Source organism: Brachycentrus maculatus, unplaced genomic scaffold (assembly GCF_059751285.1).
Source record: "Brachycentrus maculatus isolate JH-2025_06_01 unplaced genomic scaffold, ASM5975128v1 h1tg000096l, whole genome shotgun sequence".
Taxonomy (NCBI): domain Eukaryota; kingdom Metazoa; phylum Arthropoda; class Insecta; order Trichoptera; family Brachycentridae; genus Brachycentrus; species Brachycentrus maculatus.
This window is the reverse complement of record NW_028280850.1, coordinates 737,501-760,780: the sequence shown is the minus strand read 5'-3', so window position 1 is coordinate 760,780 and position 23,280 is coordinate 737,501. Positions and strand designations below refer to the sequence as shown.

General features: G+C 30.5%; 3 protein-coding genes across 5 annotated transcripts in view; all 3 read left to right on the top strand.

The window, feature by feature from the left end:
- Positions 1 to 1,933: 1,933 nt before the first annotated feature.
- On the top strand, positions 1,934 to 7,711 carry LOC148310428 (uncharacterized). Its single transcript, XM_088258448.1, has 6 exons — positions 1,934 to 2,063; positions 2,990 to 3,140; positions 3,222 to 3,320; positions 5,411 to 5,529; positions 6,035 to 6,289; positions 7,168 to 7,711. The coding sequence occupies exons 1-6, from the start codon at positions 2,009 to 2,011 to the stop codon at positions 7,344 to 7,346; spliced, it is 858 nt and encodes a 285-aa protein (XP_088114574.1). The 5' UTR covers positions 1,934 to 2,008; the 3' UTR covers positions 7,347 to 7,711.
- A 2,621-nt stretch (positions 7,712 to 10,332) lies between these two features.
- Positions 10,333 to 16,170, top strand: LOC148310427 (uncharacterized). Of its 3 annotated transcripts, none has more exons than XM_088258454.1 (6): positions 10,333 to 10,451; positions 11,449 to 11,611; positions 12,632 to 12,730; positions 12,874 to 12,986; positions 13,792 to 14,046; positions 15,971 to 16,170. In XM_088258454.1, the coding sequence occupies exons 1-6, from the start codon at positions 10,397 to 10,399 to the stop codon at positions 16,147 to 16,149; spliced, it is 864 nt and encodes a 287-aa protein (XP_088114580.1). In that variant the 5' UTR covers positions 10,333 to 10,396; the 3' UTR covers positions 16,150 to 16,170. The 3 variants fall into 3 exon arrangements, with proteins under 3 accessions (XP_088114580.1, XP_088114581.1, XP_088114582.1); XM_088258455.1 differs by having other exon boundaries at positions 10,333 to 10,455; positions 11,465 to 11,611; XM_088258456.1 differs by lacking the exon at positions 10,333 to 10,451 and adding an exon at positions 10,470 to 10,966.
- A 2,219-nt stretch (positions 16,171 to 18,389) lies between these two features.
- The window catches only part of LOC148310426 (uncharacterized), a 6,411-nt gene continuing 1,520 nt past the window's right edge, over positions 18,390 to 23,280 (top strand). Inside the window, exons 1-5 of the mRNA XM_088258453.1 lie at positions 18,390 to 18,510; positions 19,588 to 19,765; positions 20,407 to 20,505; positions 21,191 to 21,291; positions 22,995 to 23,249. Of these exons, the coding sequence (XP_088114579.1) occupies positions 18,456 to 18,510; positions 19,588 to 19,765; positions 20,407 to 20,505; positions 21,191 to 21,291; positions 22,995 to 23,249 (688 nt within the window). The 5' untranslated portion in view covers positions 18,390 to 18,455. The remainder of the gene's footprint in view (positions 18,511 to 19,587; positions 19,766 to 20,406; positions 20,506 to 21,190; positions 21,292 to 22,994; positions 23,250 to 23,280) is intronic.

Sequence of the window (23,280 nt, the reverse complement as noted above, 5' to 3'; positions counted from 1 at the left end):
TTCGATTCCCAGGGGGGGTAAATTAAATATAAGTGATTTTTTCACTGTAATATTTATTTAATATTACCCTGGACTGGTACCTGAAGCGGAGGGCTGATCACCTTTCCTTCATGTGTATACGATCAAGATAACACTGCGTTTATATGAAGCAGTGCCCTATGCACCATTTGGTGCGGATAAGGGTTTTTATTATTTTTATTTTATTAAGTGGTATTTTTAAGTGTTTAATTTTTTGTAAATAATCAACATGTCATTCCACAAAGTAAATGCCGAATCAATAAATAATATAGAATGAAAAAAGTCTTTTATTTGCATAATATTTTATTGCATTTTTACATAATAAAACTAACGCTTGTATTAAAATTAGCTATAAAACCCTGTCGGTAAGACGTTCGGTGTTCTATAATTAGTAAATTGAAGAGGCCTTCAAAGGATGACAAATTAATGGTGCTGTTTATTTATTTTAAATCATCTTTTTGAAGGCCACGTAATCATTTTGTTATGCACTCGGGCTGTTATTAAACTGTTGTTTTGATGTTACGTTTGATATACTGCAGCACCCATATTAAAATCAAGAAATTAATCAACTGAGATACTTCCACAAAAAGGTGCTCTTCTTGAATATCGACTGATATTCAACACATCATTTTTTTTCTTTTAAACTTTATCCGCACCTAATGGTGGATAAGGCACTGCATCGTAGCGACGCACTTCCACAAAAAGGTGCTCTTCTTGAATATCGACTGATATTCAACATACCATTTATTTTCTTTTAAACTTTATCCGCACCTAATGGTGCATAGGGCACTGCATCGTAGCGACGCAGTGTTATCTTGATCGCCAATTGCTTGAATGCAAGGTGATCAGCGCTGCGCTTCCTGTACCAGTCCAGTGTGATATTAAATAAATTTGAGAGCGAAAATAACCCATATTTATTTTGACCCCCTTGAATCGAACCCTGGACCTCCAGCACGGTGGCCAAGCGCGCTGACCACTACACTACGGAGGTGGACTAACGTATCAAACCAATAGAAAAGCAAACTCAGTAGAAAACATTCATGAAATATTAAACATGTATGTATATTAAAGATTCAAATTATATTATAGGTTCCTCAATTTGAAATGAAAAATGTATTGTTTTTTTGTGTGATAGAAGATGGAAGTCTGAGTATTTGAGGGCTCACAACCTGACATTCGGCTGGCTTGAACGATTACTTTATGTACTTGTGTAACGCACACCATTCCTGCCCATTTTCGAATATCTATATTACAAAAGTTTTTGGAACGTATGCAATGGTCTTGGATATCTTTCACAAGCGGGTAACATTTTAAAGTATTAGCAGTAGTAAGAAGTATAAGTAGGGAATGTTAAGTTTTGCTGTTACGTTCAACAGATGGCGCAGCCATTGCAGTATATAACTATAACAGGTAAAAACATCTATCACAGGTATACAAAAACACGAAAATATTTAAATGCGACGTTTCGTGAAAATTTCAGATGATTGAAGATTTTGAACATACGAACATTTCACTTTTATTTATTGATTCGGCGTAGAACTCCATAGTTTATATTTTAAATAATAAAATCAAACACAGATTTTTAAGGTCTTCTTAGTTGTATTTTTTATTTTTTTAAATACAAAATAAAATTCATCTTATTTCATCTTCACAGAAGTTTAATAATGTCCAAACAAGGCGAAACAATTGTAACGAATTTTACTATAAATTTGTTTTTAACTATAAAAATTTTCAACTAAGTACCCCCTACAAATCGGTATTTGATTTTAATATTTAAAATATATTTACGCTTGATTATAAATAATAATTCATAATAAAGCCTTAACACATATTTAAATGAGCCATTTGAATAAATAGATTTTATAAATAATATTGTTTGATTTTCTTAACACATGTGCGAAATTTATTGATCTATTCAGTACTATAGTTTTACTCGAACCGATAACACATCAATAAAAATAGTTATGCAAATTGACGTTCAAAAGTGAAAATGCTTATTCGCTTTGTGTTTTTAGTGTTAGCACTGCTTGTCAATATTGACATAGGTGAGTATTGCTTTGAAACGACGATTATTTGTTTAACGAAATATTAGTTATGCAATTTGACTTTTTCAGATAGGGGTGTATATGTCTACTTTTCGTCATCGAATTAAAACACGAATTGAATTTCCTTCCATTTTTTAAAATACTCTTCAATAACTAATATTAATATAACTGCCTTCGATTCTAACCACTCAAACACTATCAACATATGTTTTACTGTGAACGAAAAAACATATTTAATAATTACCATATACTAGATATAAAATCTTTTATATTCTTTTGAGAAATAAAAAGACTTTGTGTTTTGATCCACTCACATTTTTATTTACAAACTAGTTTCGGCAACAACCTGTTGCTCTCTTCAGGGTTTAATTTATTTGACCTGAAGAGGGCAACAGGTTGTTGCCGAAACTAGTTGGTTAATAAAAATGCGAGTGGATCAAAGCACAAAGTCTTTTTATTTCTCAAAATAATACGAGTATATCAATATGATCCACGAAGTTAATGCTTGCAATATTCAAAACATAAAATCTTTTATTTCTGAACTGAAATTGATGTTAGAGGAGGTTAATGAAAAAAAAAATTTTTCTTTTATATCTGGAGATATTAATATGAATATTTTAAATTGTGTTTTAAATCAATTAGCTAATGAATGCTTTTTTCATATATATACATCTCTACTAGGTATCTGAGGGGGTATTCCGAAACGGGATTTTTCTACATCTTTAACAAGAGTATTATTGTTGACTTCATAATTTTTGTTTTAATATATACACTTTAAATTTGAGTTATAAACTTTTACTGAATAAATAAAAAATTTAAATTGAATGGAATTAAATTGAAAACATCTTTGTGAAATAAGTAAATAAATATTAATAATAAAAATAAAAATAATGATCTACGACTCACGAAGGTTCACGTATTTGCAGGAATTTCCCAGGCGTGTGTACGTAAAGTGGGGACTCCTTACAAACATTATACAGAGCTTGGATGCAAACCAGTTTTTGATAACTGTTGTATAATACGGTATGACTGTCCATTTATCAAAAAACCTATAGGCAACGACCAGTGTTTTTACAAGTAAGGACATCGACAAAATAATTGTTTCTTCTATACATACCTATTTCCATTAGAGTGTTTTGATATATTTACATGTTACAGGAACAAGATTTACAAAATCAACGATCCGGTGCCTAACAACGTTACAATACCCCTTTGTTACACTCTATGCTCATGTGCTGAAGGTTTTACACAGGAAAGGTAAGGAAAAATGGTTTTGTAATTTCAGTTAGTATAACCAACATTAAAAATATAAAGAGTGTACTCTCAAATACTACTTCCTAAATCAAATAAAGCTTAGCGAGCGTCGGAGAGGTACTAGGCTGAAATCCGCATTTGCTCTACCCGTACACAATGCAAATTACGTTAGAGAGTACAGATTTATTTAATAAATTATTATCCACCTTGAAGTCTGTACTTTTCAAACATTTTTTCACCATGTTATAATGGATAAATTTTAAATGATTAAAGAAAACACTTCGTTTTTTACCACTTGAGTTTTATTATAGACTACATGTTTCAGAAGTTAAACTTCCATCATTCAGGTCTGTATAATAACTGTATAATAACTGTTCGGTTCTATTATTCGGTTACCCAATTAAGATGGTATTCGTTGCTTTTTCTCGGTTTATATTTTATTCAGCTCATGTTTTGTTTTTGTCAAATTGTCAAACATATAAAGAGCTAGAAATACAAAACACTCAACCAAAATTGTGCACTGGTTGGCGCGATTATATTTAAATGATCGAATCTTAAAATCTAATGAAATTAGACGTCATTTAAAATTTGTTCGCCCGGTAAATACTCAGACAACCATGTTCCCTTCTAAATAAACTTTTTATCTGTTAGTGTAAAATCTTGATAGAAACTAGTTCAAATGATTAAAGTAAACACTTGTTTTTTACCACTTGAGTTTTATTATAGACTACATGTTTCAGAATGACAGTTATTATACAGTTATTATACAGACCTGAATGATGGAAGTTTAACTTCTGAAACATGTAGTCTATAATAAAACTGAAGTGGTAAAAAACGAAGTGTTTTCTTTAATCATTGTAACATGTCTTACCGCAAAGTTAATGCCGAAACAATAAATAAGATAAATTTAAACGTTCTGTTTCACTCTTTTCTTTTCGAAACCATTTATGTATTTCGAAGAAAAACTAATTTTTCCAATACAAAAACGGTGCTGTAAGCCAAAATTTCAATAACGTCAAATGTTACTTAGGTTAAAAGAAAATAAAGTAGCGATTTATCGTAAATTGTTTGCCGTATATCTTTTATTACATTTATTTAAAGATTTAAAGTAAAATATTAATCTGTGCATGAAATGCACCGCTGGCATTTTCAGTCACCGGCCATCTCAGATAAACCACTAATAAAGTATTAATTGGTCTTTATTGAGCAGCTATTCGCTTCGAAACCGGTCGTAATTATAATTAAATTAATATAGGATATATAGATTTTATCCACATATTTTATATATACTGAGGTTAATTCCTACTCTAACGCAACTTGATTCTTACTTAAAGTCACAAAGTTTAGTTTAATCTGAGAAAAACTTCATTTTACCATAAACTGAATTTTATACTAAGTTACTGTTTTCAAAAGAAAGCCGTAACAATTGTATTCTTTTCAAAAATTCATCTGATGATAAAACAAGATGACAGAAAATTCGGTTTCTCCCACATCTTCCCTGATCCAGATGGCTTAAAGGATTACTATAAATAGTTAAACTAACTAACTAACCATCACGCCGCTTTCCCGCAGGGGTAGGCAGAGAGAATAGAGCGCCACACCACTCTGTCCTTGCAAACATTCTTCGCCTCTTCCACGTTCATGCATCTCCTCATACATACCCGCCGATTGTTACGACTCCTAACCTGACCACTTTCAAGTATTTGGCATACCTGATCGTGCCATGTTTTTCTCGGTCTTCCTCTGCTTCTTTTCCCACTAACATTCGCCTCATAAATTTGTTTTACCGTTCTTTCGTCACTCATTTGTTCCACATGTCCAAACCATCTCAACACACCTTTCTTAATTTTATCGATAATGCTTATCTCAGCTTTGCATTCCTTCCTTATTTCACTATTCGCGCATCTATCATACATCGTTTTGTCGCACATTCTTCTGAGAGATCGCATTTCGACTGCATTCAGTCTACTTTCATCCTTCTTTTGCCAACTCCATGTTTCACTTCCATACATTAGAGTTGGAACCAGGACTCAGTTGTGCACTGCCAGTTTAGCTTCCTATAAATAGTTTGTTTTTATATATCTCATTTCTAGAGCTAGGTTCATATGCGCAGCTTTAGAATGTCCGGACTTCTTCCCGGATCCGAACGCCCCAAAGGATTGCCATAAGCAGTTTGTTTTTGATAACTGTTGCTACAATAACGAAATTTGCGGTAAGAGACCTTTTTCAATAAATAAATATACATACGTATAGATATACGACTATATGTACAATCTTAGGGTTATTACATATTTCATTTAATTTTAAAATAATAACAATATATTTCAATATTATTTTAATCTTTTTTAATTTTATTTTATTTGACCAGCGGCTTCTTCAGACTGGCAGAAGGCTAGATAAAATTCACTCATGTACACAACCATGAAATTTTCAATAATTTTTCGTACAAAATTATAAAAACGCTGCTTAAATAAATATTTTTTTTGTCAGAAAATTAATATAAAATCATGGTTTTCCACCTTAACCCTGTCTTGTTGTGTATACAACAGTTTTGCCTAGCCTTCCAACAGTCTGATGATATCAGTAATGATGAAATTCGGTCACTGGTCAAATAAAATATAAATGGAAAAACTATGGAGTTGTTATTTTATTATGTAAAATGCAGTTCTTCTAAGAAATGTCAGTACGAAACTTAAAGCCCTTAAAATATTTTTTAGATAAGGCTAAAATAAATGCTTTGTCGACTTGTACCTGGGATTCCAATGTGTATAAAGAAGGCCAGGTATTCTTCCCTGAGGGCCAATGCAAGAAATGCATCTGCATGAAGGGGTTCGATGGAACCATCAGATCACCCTGGTGTAGAGACGTCGACTGTGGAGTGGGACTACAAGATGGAGGAAAGGCATTGGACAAGTGCTCTCCAGTTTACTTTGATGGAACAAGCAAATGTTGTCCTATTGAATGGAAATGCCGTAAGTTGATAATTTTTATTGGGAATCTTGCTTACTAGGCTTCGCAATGGAAACTTTTTAAAGTATAAATCTACCAATTTTTAGTTATTTTTCAAAACATATTACATACATAAGTCATATATATAATATTCCAGATGATTAATTTTTATTTCTCATTTTGGGACATGGGATTGAGGTTAACAAGGCTGGAACACAAATAATAAAGTTAAAAAAGATTTTTTTAAATAACCAAAACTAAAACATGGCAAAATATAAAAACAATAAACAGGTATAATAAATAGGCATAAGAAGCATATTTCAAACAAATAAATGATGTTCTAGACCTTTGCTACCAGGATTTTTGGGGTTGCTATTCAACAAATGTGCTGACCATTACAGTACGTCTACCTTCATAGTATAATATCCTTCTTCATCTATGTTGATATGTCAAAAAAATCTGAATAATCTAGTGTCTGATGCATGCATCCAAAGATTGTCTCTACTAAATAAAAGCTTTCTCAATTCAACATAGATGGCTATTGTGTAGTCATATGTAAAGCGTCATGAGATTTAAGATATATGTAGGAGTTTCAAAAATTGAGTAATATTAGGTTAAACACTTTTACTTTGCATATAATACGTGAAGAATTAACTACACACTTTAACCCAATTTTTTTTTAAATTCTTCTTCATCTTCAAATCCTTATCTGCACCCGATGGTGCATAGGGGACTGCATCATATAAACGCAGTGTTGTCTTGGTCGTTAACATTGGAAGGAAAGGTGATCAGCCCTCGGACAGACCTTTACTACTCATACATATTTTACTAGTGATTTTAATAAAGAATACAATTTACACAAAAATGTATCATAACCGTCATTATATATATTTTTTTTCAGCGAGCCCAACTGACAAGATTATAAAGAAACCGGGCGTTAAAACTTCCCCTGCTAATATGAAATGCCACTATGGAAATCAGCTTCTCAACATCGGTGATAGATTAACTGGAGACAGTTGCGTTTCATGCTCTTGTGATATTCCACCTCTACTTACTTGCACGAAGAAACAATCCTGTTAGATAATGTACATATATTTATATATCGCTCACTCCTTTCAAGAACGTCATAAATCAAAAATCGTCAATTTTCAGTTGTGCATGTTTTCAGAATGCTCAGAAAATGTACTATATCCCTGCAAAAGCGGCATATTTTTAACTTAATATTTACCCGCTACAGGCCAGAAAGTGTTGTTTTTGCATTTTGAAGAAAAGGTATTGTTTAATTATTTTTTTAAATTTATTAAATATTTTTCAAATGGAGAAAAAACCTTCAGGTTTTACCTAAAAAGATCTGTTTCACAGAAAAAAGTTCAATAAGTGGCTTGATATTTATTTTTAATACATTGTATTATATTTTTAAACATTAAAAACGTTCTCCTGAAAAATGAAGTTTTTTGATTTATGACGTTCTTGAAAGGAGTGAGCGATATATGTATATATATATATATATATATAATCATATATTTATATATATGTATATATATATATATATATATATATATATATATATATATATATATATATATATATATATATATATATATATATATATATATATATATATATATATATATATATATATATATATATATATATATATATATATATATATATATATATATATATATATATATATATATATATATATATATATATATATATATATATATATATATATATATATATATATATATATATATATATATATATATATATATATATATATATATATATATATATATATATATATATATATATATATATATATATATATTTATAATAAATGTTTCTGTTTTTTTATTTGAATGAGTTAATAAAAATAATGAAAATACTTTTAAATGTTTTTTTTACAATTTATTCTATTTTAAATGTTGAATAAAAAACGCTGCTCCTAGCAAAAGATTCAAGTATAGAAGATTATCAAAATATGTATACCATATTATAATTGTTTTGTGCAAAAGAAATATCGGGATATTTCTATTGTACAAAACATAAAAGTTTTTCTTCGAAATAAATATATGGTTTCGAAAAGAAAAGAGAAAATGATAAGTAAGAAATTTAAAAAATTATATCCAGAATATTTTTTTATTCTGAAAAATAAAATCTATATAAGTACTTACTTATTTATTATTATATAAAAAATGAATTCAAAGAAAATGTTCTCTGACAACACGTCTGGCTTTTCACGCAGCCGATCGCGTAGTGAATTTGTACGGTTGAAATCTCACCCTTAACAATGTGGTACATATAAGTATGTGTAGTGAGTGGTACCTTTAATTACTTTTTTTTAATCGTTGTATAAGCTTAGTCCAATGTGCACAGATTACACCTGTGCTGTGCAAGTGCGGCGTAAACTCTTTTCTGAAAATCTTCCTAACCTTCCCTACCTAACCTAACCTAACCTAGCCTTCCTATTTGAACCGTTTCGTAAAATACGAGCATTAAATTAACGAATCTGTTTGCTTGAATCGTAATTTAAAATATTATAATTAGCATTTTGAAGCCAATATGTATATTTGTTTTGTATTACTAGTGTAAGCATCGTTCGTTGATGTTGACATAGGTGATGATTGTTTTTAAAAGAAGTGAATAAATTTAGCGAAATTATGCATTTTTTATAGCGTCAATAATTTTAATTAGGTTTGTATAAATGATGCTGAGAACATTTTACTTAAACTAAGTTTAGATGAAAAAAGAAAATAATGCAATGTTCAGATAAGCATTATCGATAAAATTTTAAAAAGGTGTGTTGAGATGGTTTGAACATACGGAACGAATGAGTGAGGAAAGAACGGTTAAACAAATTCATGAGGTAAATGTAAAATTCCTTTTATTGATCAATTTCCATTAGTTCATACTTTTAAAGAAATGATATATGCGACAAAGAAAGAAGAAAAGATTCTCCCGCTCTTTTCTTTCAAATGCCTGATAAATTCTGAAAAGGGGAATCGTTCCACTATTTCGTTAATTGCCGCCACTAATTTCGCTAATTAAATATACATGGCAATAATACATTAACTAATACATTTACTGTCGTCAAGAAAAGGCAATTCAGTTGGATTGGCCATGTACTCCGCATGCCTAGTTAGAGCCTTAATCAGCTTGCCTCTTTTACAAGGCATAAGGTTTGCGCTGCCCAGGACGACCACTGCTGACAATTCGTCGGCAGTTCTCGTTTGAACTTCGGGACGCGGATCTGACTTGGGAGGATGCAAGGGAGCTGGCAGCCGACAGAAAAGCCTGGAGACAGTTTGTGGACTCCATATGCTCCACCTAGGGAGCGGATAATACAAATGAAATACAAATGAGAAAATATAACAAACGAGAAAATATGAAACACATAAGGCAAGATGCATGTTTAAAGAAACGAAAATCAGATCGTGCCAAGCTTTTTTGGCCGTTTTCGTTCTGTTTCCGCTCACATTCACCACATACATTTTCCTAGTATTAAATCCTATGTTTTAAATATCTGATCACTAAAAAAACAGATAATTGAATAAAGAACATCCTGTATTATCTTTCAGTGAACCATTTGAGCAAATAAAGAAAGTTATATTGTAAAAACATATCGCTCACTCCTTTCAAGAATGTCATAAATCAAAAAACTTGATTTTTCAGGAGAACGTTTTTAAAGTTTAAAAATATAACACAATCTATTAAAAATAAATGTCAAGCCACTTATTGCACGTTTTACTGTGCGACACATATTTTTAGGTAGAACCTGAAGGTTTTTTCTTCATGTGAAAAATATTTAATATATTTAAAAAAATAATTAAACAATACCTTTTCTTTAAAATGCAAAAACAACAATTTTTGCCCTGTAGCGGGTAAATATTAAGTGAAAAATATGCCTCTTTTGCTGGGATATAGTACATTTTATGGGCATTCCGAAAACATGCACAACTGAAAATTTACTTTTGATTTATGACGTTCTTGAAAGGAGTGAGCGATATATAATTTAGCACGACGAACATATTTTTTATGGACATGTGATTCGATTCTGTTTAGTTCCATGGTTTTACTTGCGTTGATAACAGCTGAAATTGTATCATTGGCACTTAAAAGCAGAAATGGAGACTCATTTTATATTTCTAATATTAGCTGTGTTTGTTAATATAGGTTCAGGTAGGTAAATATTTGCTTACATTATATCATAATAGCGCTTGTGCACTATACGGAATTTTACCGCCCGGCAGTCCGATTTCGAATAATAAAAGCGAGTACGACAGTTGAGCGTGATCGATTTTACGCGCACCGTGATCGCACACCGATCGAGCACACCGATCTGAAGAAAGAAAGACAACAGCACAAGCCAATCATCCGTTTTATCATGCTAACAGAAGTGCCGGACGGTAAAATTCCTTGTAGTGCACAAACGCCCTAAGGGTCTCTGCTGAATGAAAAGCTTACCCTGCTCAACAATAGATGGTGTCGAGAACTCACACGTGAGAGGTGTCGATTAAATATAAACAAGTTCCAAAATTTAGGAAAAGTGGTTGTCATTCACGGGAAGAATGGAGAATGTTACACATGTGTAAAGTAGTCACTTAAACCAGCCTATGACAGGTCGTGAGCTCTGTATAAATAACCAGACTTCCATATCCTTCTTCATCTATATTGAGATGTAAAAATGTCTTTTGGTAAATTATTTCATCGATGTCTAACGATAATATTTTAGTCAGTATTTAAATAAAAAATAAAATAGTTATATTTGATAAAAATATTACTTTCTGAAAGTAAACTTATTGCCTTATTTAGAGGTTTTAAAAAATTGAGTAAAGCATTAAAACAAAAATTAAACGTTGTTTAAATCAAATCAATTTGAGATGTAAAATTGTAAAAATAACTCCTAAGTGGAAAAGAAAAAGATTTGTGAACAAGGATTTGGACACACTGAAATCTTGTGATTAAAACAACAGGTCAAAAAATAAGCTGTATAAAATTGAAAATCATCTTTTCAGGCGTTTTCCAGTGTATAAAATAATTTATTATGATATTGTTTACATTTAACTAAAAGAGTCTCTGCTAAATGAAAGCTTTTTTAATCCAACCATAGATGTCTCTGCGTACAGTGCCGTGAGGTTAATTATAAAATTATTTGAATTTGTTATCTATCTTTCAGGACTTCTGACTTCAAGTTATTCTGACTGTATCCGAAAAGTGGGATCGCCTTACACACACTATACAGAACTGGGATGCAAACCCATTTTCAACAAGGGTTGTATCGTGCGATTTGACTGCCCCGTTTTGAAATATCCCGTTAGCACCAAAAAGTGTTTTTATAAGTGAGAATGCATTTTTTTTCCTTCAAATTGTGACGTTAGCCTGTCCGCAAACGTGTGATTTTTCCTGGCGTTTTTCGGTGAAATTCCAATACGAAAATTCCGAACTCGGTATACACTCCATTCTGAAAAAATGCCTGTTACGAGAACACAGTTTTTGTATGAGATTCGTGCGATCAGAATCTTGAAAGAGGAAAATGCCTGCCAAACGCCTCCATATATTGTATGTGCATATATATATATATATATATATATATATATATATATATATATATATATATATATATATATATATATATATATATATATATATATATATATATATATATATATATATATATATATATATATATATATATATATATATATATATATATATATATATATATATATATATATATATATATATATATATATATATATATATATATATATATATATATATACATATATATATATATATATTTATATATATATATATTTATATATATATATATATATATATATATATATATATATATATATATATATATATATATATATATATATATATATATATATATATATATATATATATATATATATATATATATATATATATATATATATATATATATATATATATAATTATAATATATATATATGCATAAAATCTAAAATTCGCAGTTAAAACTAAGATAAGAATTATTTTATTTGAACACGTTTTAATATGATTTAATAAATGTAGATCAAATAATTAATTGTATATTTTCTTTAAAATCAGTCTATTGTTTTTTCTTTTCTCTGTTTCCTTTTATACCCTTTTTGTAGGGGTAATTTCTTTGTAATAGTCAAAATCACTAGCGATCGAGTGGAAGCTTATAAAAAGATTATATTGAAAAAAAGCTTGCGTTCGCGGGCTTTTTTACGCGATACAAGAATGTTGCCAGTCCATTAAACATATATATATATATATATTCATATAATAATGATGTACTTGTTGAAACAAAATAATAACTTTAATTATGTATTGTATTTTTACAGAAACAAGTACTATGACATCGGTCAATCTATTCCAAATAATGTAAAGAAACCTCCTTGTAGCGTTGGATGCTTTTGCAGCAAAGGAGATCAAAAGGAAAGGTACTCTATACAATAGAAGGGGGGGGGAAGAATAACTGAATTACCCTAAAACAACTAATTTTAAGTGTCTAAAAAATAAAGTAATCAGTAAATCATGAAGTTAAGTCCAACAAATTAAACGGTTGTTTAAATTTCCTTTTTAGGCCAAATTTCGTATGTGCTGAGGTCGACTGCCCTGAATTCTTTTCTGGACCCCCAAATAACTGTTTGAAACAATATACCTTAGACGGATGTTGCTCCAACAAAGAAATTTGCGGTAAGATCCTACTTTAAATTAACGTTTTTTTTATATCAGAGCATAAAACTATCATGTATTTTAAATATTGAATGTTCAAATACTTTTGGGTCTTTTCAAAGAATATGAAGATGTCTAAAATGAAAGTGTTAACAAGGAAATACTAGTAGAATTTCCAGAAAGAAAAAAATAATAATTGGGTGATTCTATTGAAAATGTTATATTCATTGATTTGGGAGTCACTTTGCGGTAACATCTTTCCATTTTGAATGTGAGTTTTACTTGATAAATACCAATATTTCTTCAAGTCTGTTTAAAAACGTGTTTTAATGTATTCCGCATCACTCATCTCATTTTATACGGTGTTTGAAAATGATGCGGAATGCATCGAAGTACGTGTCACAATTGATTTTGAAAAATGGTGGTATTTACCAAGTAATACTTCAATTAAACTGAACATGTAACCATCCATGCATGAATCAAAAATTTGACGAGGACATTAGAACTAGTTGAAATGTTACTCATATTCTCAAAAATATCAAGCGATATTTATCCACAGACGATATTCTCATTGTTGAAAAAGCTTTATGAAATTATGGTTTGTTTCCCAAACACTGAAATCAAGATTGTCTCGACTACCGTATAATGCAGGTACCCAAACAAATAATAGTCTAATCGGACAAATAAATCAAAAGACGATATATTTCTGTATTTTTTTCTCTGTGAGGAATATTTTTGACATTCGTTCTACCAAGTAACCAATTTGTTAATTGAAAAAAGGAGATTGAGTTATCTTTCTTATTCCTATTATGCTCAAAACCTCCAGATCAAAACGAGATAAATGCATTGGCAACATGCACCTGGGATTCCAAAGTGTATAAAGAAGGCCAGATGTTCTACCCTGAGGGACAATGCCAGAGATGTGTTTGCATGAAGGGATACGATGGAACCATCAGATCCCCATGGTGCCAGCAAATCGAGTGTGGAATTACTCTGAGAAATGCAGAAAAAGTGTTTGTCAAATGCTCCCCAATTTACTTCGATGAGACCAGCAAATGTTGCCCGATAGATTGGAAGTGCCGTAAGTAATAGGATTTTCATAAACATGTCACCTTTTTATTATTTATTTAATATTGGATGAATTCTATGAATTTCGTCTTTGTGATTATTTTGAGACAAGTTTTTGACTTGTAGGAAGTTTAATGTAATATTTTAAGTTTACTAGGAAATTCAGTCATTTTATATTTAACTCTCCTTTATTTATCGTTCAGTTTGTGTAGTACCACGTAAAAACTCTACTTCACGACTACAGATTTTGGAATAATCAAAACCTCATCAAGTCAACTATAACTCACAATACTTGTGAACAAGTATTTGGACCCACTCAAAATGTTGTAAATGAATTATCTGGTCAAATTATAAGCTTAAATTATAAAAATGAAAATGGTAATTTCTGGCGTTTCTCATGTGTGTGATTATAATCCAGGATTCGGACCTCACATACTAATATAAGAGTTTCTGCTTAGTAAAAAGCTTCTTTACATCTCACCAATAGATGTCTCTAGTAAAGTTCTAGTGATTCAAGAACAAGGTTTCTAAATTGGTTCATATATATGAAACTTCCAAGAATTTGAATAGTGTGGTTGTCAACAATGGGTAGAATTGGTGAATGTTACACGTGTGTAAATTGATCACTTAAACCAGCCTATGACGGTCGTCAGCCCCGTAAATGCCCAGACTTCCATATTCTTCTTCATCTTTGATGAGATGTCAAAAAATAATATGCTAAAAAAGGTTTATCTGATGTTGCTGTCATATTAAATAGTAAATATTTTAACAATCTCCTTATTATTCATCGTTTACTTTGTGTAATACCACTTTATAATAAACACGCATTCCATCATCATATAATAAACACGCATTCCATCATCAGGTCATTAAAATGATATTATTATGGTCTGATATTTATACAAAAATAAAATGTTCAAAGAGAGAAAGAAGACAAATGAATCACAAAAGACAAATGAATATTTTTAAAAGTGGGCTCGAAGTTAAATTTAGTTGGTAATTTATTATGGGTAAGACTTTATTAATTGCCTTACTTATTTATAATTTTTCTAGATTATCTACATAAAGTGAACAATGAATGATAAGGAGAGTGTTTTATTACTGTACCACAAAGTTAACAATGATTTTAATGTACAAATATACTACATACCTTATTTTATTGTCTTTCTGTCTTTGCTAACAATATTCGCTTCTTCCACATTCATTCATCGTCTCATACATACCAGCCGATTATTTTCCTGACTCCTGACCTGCAATTTTCAAGTATTTGAAATATATGACCATCCTAAGTTTTCCTCTCTCTTCTTCTGCTTCTATTACTTAACACATTCTCCTTATAAATCTTCCTCAATTCTTTTTATTTTCACTTCGATTCACATACCCAACAATTTAAACACACCTATTTAAATATTTATACACACATTATACAACCATGGACTATTATTCGGGTTGTGGTCCCGTGGTTAATGTCGCGGTCTTTTTTTTTTAATTTTTTAATTTTATTTATCCGGGAATTGAACAGCTTTACATTTAGTAAAAGTATATAATAAATAAATAGTTACATTCATAAAAAAAGCCAATTACACAATTCCTCATTTATGTTATAATAATAACGATCAAAAACATCACTAGATAAAAAATAAAATAATAAAGAGGGGGAGTGTGTGTGTGAGAGAGGAAGGGAGTAAAAGGGTAAGGGTATGGTATGATTTTGCAGGAAGGAGAAGGAAAGGACAGGAATAAGTCTTAAGTCAGAGTTTCTCGGTTCGAATCCACTCTACCACAATTTGATACCTATTTCTAATAATCAGCCGCTTAGGCTCACAGAAATGGTATGAAATTGAAATATTTGTGTCAATAATAAAAACACAAATTTCTCTTGTTATTAAAATGAAAAAAATATTATAAAAAATCATATATTTTCTTCATATTTTCAGCATCCCCAACTGACAAGATCGTCAAGAAGCCAGGAGCCAAACTGACTTTTACACATATGAAGTGTCACTATGGAAACCAGCTTCTGAATATTGGAGACACGCTCACTGGTGACGACTGCGTCACTTGCTCATGTGACATACCTCCATTGCTCACATGCACGAAGAAACAATCTTGCTAGAAATAAAAACATCAATCTCCATCATTCTTTTTTATTTCACCTTTGTTCTTATATGTTATGTACTAAGGTGGTAAAAGATTATCAGAAATAACTCGCTAGTACGTTGAATTTGGTTTGGGATAAATAAGTATTACTAGATTATAAAAAAAACACAATTTTTCAAATACTAAAGGGTAACAATTAGTTGAACTTAAAAAAAAAGTTTATCTTCGAGATTCTCAAACGATTTTTCTACTTCAAAATACAACACTAAGCAATTTCAGCAAAACTTCAAATATTAGGCAATTAAAAATTTCAATAAACTCCCTAAAGAATTTTTTTTAAATAGAAGATATTAAAATACTTCAGAAAAAAATTAAAGCTCATTACATATAAATCTTGAAAAAATATACAAAAAAGACTATTATACCATTTATTATATAACATTAAACCACGAGTGTAAGTCCCTCTCCAAGCACAAGAGCTTAGTCTCTTTTTTGGAGAGGCACAGCGAATCGAAATATAAAAGTTTTACATATGTATAAATGTTTTATGTTTAAAATAAAAATGTAAATATATTAAATAATAAAAAATTATAATATAAAAATAAAAATACACTAGATTTTTACAACTTGAGTATTATAAAATAAATGATCTGAAAGAATCCTTTATGGAAAGATATATAAAGATATATGTTTAATCATATTTACTTATATTGTTTTTACATTATGTTTTTTTATATTTTTATATTTTCTCATTTTTATATTTTCTTTTAAATATGCTTCTTTTACCTGTTTATTGTTTTTATATTTTGCTTTTTATTAGTTTTGGTTATTTAAAAAAAAACTTTTAAGTAACTTCATCATTTGTGTTCCAGTCTTGTTTACCTTAATCTCCTCATGTCCCAAAATGAGATAAAGAAATCACTCTTTGGGAATATTATACATATATATGAATAATGTTTGTTATATGTTTTGAAAAATAAATAAATAACTAAATATATTTTGACGACTAGTTTTGGAAGCTACCGATCAAAACAGATAAAAATTTATCCTAATCAATGCTTCAATTTATACCCAAAACCGTAGATGGAAGCATCTGAAGCTTCGGAAACTAGTAACAATATAATACTCAAGTGGTAAAAAAAAAATATTTTAAATCCACGTTTACTAAAATTGACCAAACGTACGTCATAATTCCAGTTCTAAGACGAGTGACAGAATAGGGTTGCGTGTCGCAACTTTTAGTAATGTCAAAAATAAACGTTTTGAGTGTGTCCAAATACTGGTTCATAAATCTGGATTATCTCCAATTAGGAATCTTACAGGGCTGTAAATTCCCAGGCTTCCATATTCTTCTTCATCTTTGTCGAGATGTCAAAAAAATAATGAAAATAAAAACTCTTAATTGGAGATAATCTAGATTTGTGATCAAGTATTCGGACACACCTGAAATACTCTAAATAAATTAACTGCTTAAATTATAGGCTGAAATTAATTGAAAATCATGTTATCAAACGTTTCTAAAGTATGTGAATAAAATCCAGGATTTGGACCTCATATACAAAAGGAATGAGTCTCTGCTTAATAAAAGCTTTCCTCATCCCACCATAGATGGGTATTGTGAACTCGCGCATACTGAGTTAAGTATCATTTTTTAACATATCATCAAAGATGAAGAAGAATATGGAAGTCTGGGCATTTACGGGGCTGACGACCGTCATAGGCTGGTTTAAGTGATCACTTTACACACGTGTAACATTCACCAATTCTACCCATTATTGACAACCACACTACTCGAATTCTTGGAAGATCTATATATGTATGAACCAATTTTGAAACATTGTTCTTGAATCACTAGAACATCACTAGAAACATCTATTGGTGAGATGTAAAGAAGCTTTTTACTAAGCAGAAACTCTTATATTATCTGAGTTAAGTAAGTGAATAAGTTTCAAGAACTTAAGTTGTGTGGTTGTCAAGCATTGGGTAGAATTGGTGAATCTTACATGTGTGTTAAGTGATCACTCAACCAAGCCTATGACGGTCACAATGCCCAGACTTCCATATTCTTCTTTATCTTTGTTGAGATGTCAAAAAAAATAATGTTTAAAATAAACTTCAACCGCTTTTATAGGTTCAATACTCAGCAATCCATTTGATCAAATAATAAAAATGTTTACATATTGCTAATAAATTACGCACATACTTATTTATAAAAAACACAAGTGTTTTATATTAAAAAATCTCACGATTCTATTCATTGTCTTTGTTTCAGTCGTGTTAATAACAGCGAAAATTGATAAAACAAGCTTTCAAAACGTTAAAATGAAGACTCATCTTGTATTTTTGTTGTTAGCACTGTTCATTAATATCGTATTTGGTAAGTAACAATTTATTAAATCAGATTAATTATTTTATTTAAGACATTGACTGCCAAATTAGAAGAAAACGTTCCTTGGGGGTTCAACCGTAAACAGACTGCTTACAGTCAATGCAATGCCAAGTATTTGTTTTCAGAGAAAAATCTAGGCCAACTTCGGTAATTTGTCCAGGGCGCCACATAGAAAGAGCATATGCATGTAATGCATGTAAATGACTTTACATGGCAAACGTGAAGCGCATCAACTTCACAGAACGTAAAATCCAATCCATGATTGGAATTATATTTAACTCATGCTACCTCTCGACCAAAAACAGCGTCAGTTAAATATAACTCACGTGGCGTTCAACGTGTTAATATAGTTAGCAAATCTTTGTACCAGTTTTCGTATTATTTTTTTGAAATCCTCATCATATTTATTTTAATATGCTCACTGTAAAAATAGTATTAAAAGAGTATGTAAAAATAGAAGTAGTAATATATCAGTTCAGTTGAGTTAAGTGCCAACGTTTATTTTCGACATTTTGAGTGTGTCAAAATACTTGTTCACAAATCTGGATTATCTCCAATTATAGGAGTTATTTTTCATATTCTTTTTTGACATATTTGAGTAGTGTAAATGTCAATAATGGGTAGAATTGGTGAATGTTACAAGTGTATAAAGTGATCACTTAAACCAGCCTTTGACGGTCGTCAGCCCCGTAAATGCCCAGACTTTCATATTCTTCTTCATCTTTGATGAGATGTGAAAAAAATAACGTTTTTTGTAGTGAATATTTTAAGTGACCAATTTTTTATTCACAAATTCCTAGTTTATCTCCATTAAGGAATTATTTATATTGATACCATTATAAATAATTTCTAAGTGAAGGCGAACCCATATTTTGTGAAAAAATATTTTTTACTCAAAATATTGTAAAAAAATATAACTGGTGAAAATATAAATGCAATGAAAGTAAATACCACTTTTTCTTAAAATCGTGACACGTGTCCGATTTAAAAAAAAATACTGATATTTACCAAATAAAATTAAAATTAAAATGGATACATTGATGAAATAATTTACATAATTTTCAGGAACTTCTTCTTCTTCTTCTTCTTCTTGTTCTTCTTCTAACTGCATCCGCAAAGTGGGTTCTCCTTATACGCACTACACGGAGCTCGGGTGCAAACCTATTTTCAATAGGCGTTGTATTGAGCGATTTGACTGCCCGATTTTTAAATCCCCCGTATGCACCGATAAATGTTTTTACAAGTAAGAATTGATTTTTTTATTAAAATTGTGACGAAAGCCTGTCCGCAAACGTGCCATTTTCCCTAGCGCTTTCCGCCTAATTCCCATACGAAAATTCCGAACTCGGATTATTTTCCATTCTAAAAAAATGAACGTGTGCTTGGTACGTAGTTTTTATTTGTACTAACTCATCAATTAACCTTAACGATTGGATTAAGATTTATATTGGAAACAGAATATGCAAAAGAGGATATTCAGTTGACAAAAATTAATGGAGCAATAAATAGGACATAAAGATCTATCGGATTTAGTGGTGTCTTATTTAGAAAATTTGACATGACGAATAAGACAAATAAATGAGCTATGTGTGATTTCCGAATACTTGAGAATCGTACAAATATTCCGGTTCGATATATTTTTTACACAGAAAAAACACAATCATGTGCTTGGTACTTAGTTTTTATATCGGACTCACGTATTCGAAAATCAAAATACGCCAATCAAAAACGTTGATGGAAAAATCGTGTGTTGCCAGGATAGGCTATATGTTGCTAGTATAAAATAAAATATTATTCATAAATAATAATCAAGTACTTTTTCCAATGGAAAATGACAAATTTACAACTTACATGTAATTTTAATATGCATTGTTTTTTTTTCAGAAACCAGTTGTTTAACATCGGTGAATCCATCCCAAGTGATGTGAAAGTACCTCCTTGCAGCATCGGATGCCAATGTAGTAAAAGGGACGAAAATTCCAGGTACATAATATAAAATGGGAGACGATATATATCTAAATATTTTTAATACTCATAAATCTAGCAACGATATTTTTTACTTATTCGTAACATTTTGAATACTCACAATATTTTGAGTGTGTCCAAATATTTGTTCATAAATTCTGAGTTTGTATCAACTTAGGAGTTATTTATATTGCAATCTCAACATAGATAAAAAAAAATGGAAGTATGGGTATTTACAGGACTTGACATAGGCTGGTTTAAATCATCCCTTTTTAACAGGCCCTTTTTTAATGTGTTTAATAAAAGGCGTTTAATTAATAAAAAAAACTTTAATTATTAAACGCCTTTTTCACCTCAGTGGAACAGACATCTTTTAAATTTAACAACAATACACATGACTTTGCTAACGGATTGTCATAAATCATGAATTGCACGTGAATCAAACATATTAGAAATGCGTGTTTTCTATTTTATTTCCATTCTATTTTATTTCTTTTCTATTGCACCAGACTAAACAGACATTGCTTGGTATAGCTAGTATATAAGAGTAGTAGTCAATTTTAAACGTTCAAAATATAAAACATTTAAAAATAACTGAAGTCTACTCAAAAACAAAACTTCAAACTGCATCAGAAAACAGTAATTGTTTTAATAAGATCATACTGTATGTCAAAATAGATAATCTAATCTTTTTTCGTTTCAGGGCCGATTTTGAATGCGGAGCTGTGGATTGCGCTGAATCTACAGTAAACTGCATACCACAATTTACTTTAGACAGTTGTTGCCCCATCAAAGAAGTTTGTGGTAAGATCTTACATAAAATTTTAACATATTTTTATCAGAGTATCACGTATTTAAAATAAACAATAGAATGGTCAATAATTTTTGGGTCTTTTGCAAGATTTTGACGATTCAAATATATAATGTTAGTATGTATATACATACTAACATTATATAACATTATATGTAATGGTCAGCATGCTCGCCTACCGTTCTGGAGGTCCCGGGTTCGATTCCCAGGGGGGTTTAATAAATATAAGTGATTTTTTCACTGTAATATTTATTCAATATTACACTGGACTGGTACCTGAAGTGGAGGGCTGATCACCTTTCCTTCATGTGTAATCGATTGAGATAACACTGCGTTTATATGAAGCAGTGCCCTATGCACCATTGGGGTGCGGTAAGGGATTTATTATTATTTATTATGTATATACATACATACTACTACTACTACTACTACCATTACGTTGTTTCCCCGCAGGGGTAGGCAGAAAGGATGGAACACCACACTCTTCTGTCCTGGCATACACTCCTCGCCTCCTTCACATCCATACATCATAATATACATACATACTATCATTCTATATAACCAATCACAGAGATTTAAGCCTACCGGTTTCGAGACGTTGAGACGTACGTGATGTGTTATAGCCATTAGCAATAACCATAGCATTATTTACACATTTACAACTACACAAAATATTAATCACATGCGTTTTTAGTCGGCCCGAGGACCAACATGCACTAAGGATCGGAGAACTACACGCACTAAAGGCCGAGTTCTAACATAAAGTGTATTTTATACCTCAGGTTGTGTGTGAATTATGACGTGTAGTATTGTTTGCATGCTGGTGAAGTGATTGTCCTGACGAAGAGACGGATACGTATCAAAACCGGTAGACTGAAATCTCGGTGAGCGGTTATATACTAACACTATTAACAACATTTTGAGTGCGTCCAAATACTTGTTCACAAATCTAGATTATCTCCAATTACAGGGATTATTTATCATATTATTTTTTGACATCTCAACATCAATATAAAAAATTCATCTCACCAATAGATATTTCTATTGAAATTCTAGTGATTCAAGTAGGTACAATGCTTCGAAATTGGATCATATATATATATATATATATATATATATATATATATATATATATATATATATATATATATATATATATATATATATATATATATATATATATATATATATATATATATATATATATATATATATATATATATATATATATATATATATATATATATATATAGAACTTCCAAGAATTTGAGAAGTGTGGTTGTCAATCATGGGTAGAATTGGTGAATGTTACAGTGTGTAAAGTGATCACACCAACCAGCCTATGACGGTCGTAAGCCCCGTAAATGATCAGACTTCCATATTCTTTTCATTAATTGATTCGGCAGTCACTTTGTGGTAAAATCTATCCAATTTTTAAATTACTTAGTAAATACCACTTTTTCTTAAAATCTACTGTGACACGTGTTTCGATGCATTCCGCATCGTTTGAAAATGATGCGGAATGCATCGAAACACGTGTCACAGTAGATTTTAAGAAAAATTTGTATTTACTAAGTAATACATTAATTAAAGATTCCATATTCTTCTTCATCTGTGTTGAGATGTCAAAAAACACTATGAATATTTTGAAGTAATTTGCTTTTTTTCTAATCCATATTTTGTGCAAAATCTCTAGATCAAAATGAGATAAATGCATTGGCGACATGCACCTGGGATTCCAAAGTATACAAAGAAGGCCAGGTGTTCTTCCCTGAAGGAAAATGCCAGAGATGTCTTTGCATGAAGGGATTCGATGGAACCATCAGATCCCCTTGGTGCCAGCAAATCGAGTGTGGACTCACTCTGGGAAGTGCAGCAAAAGTGTTTGACAAGTGCTCTCCAATTTACTTCGATGGGACCAGCAAGTGTTGCCCGATAGATTGGAAATGCCGTAAGTTATAGAATTTTAATAACATATCGTA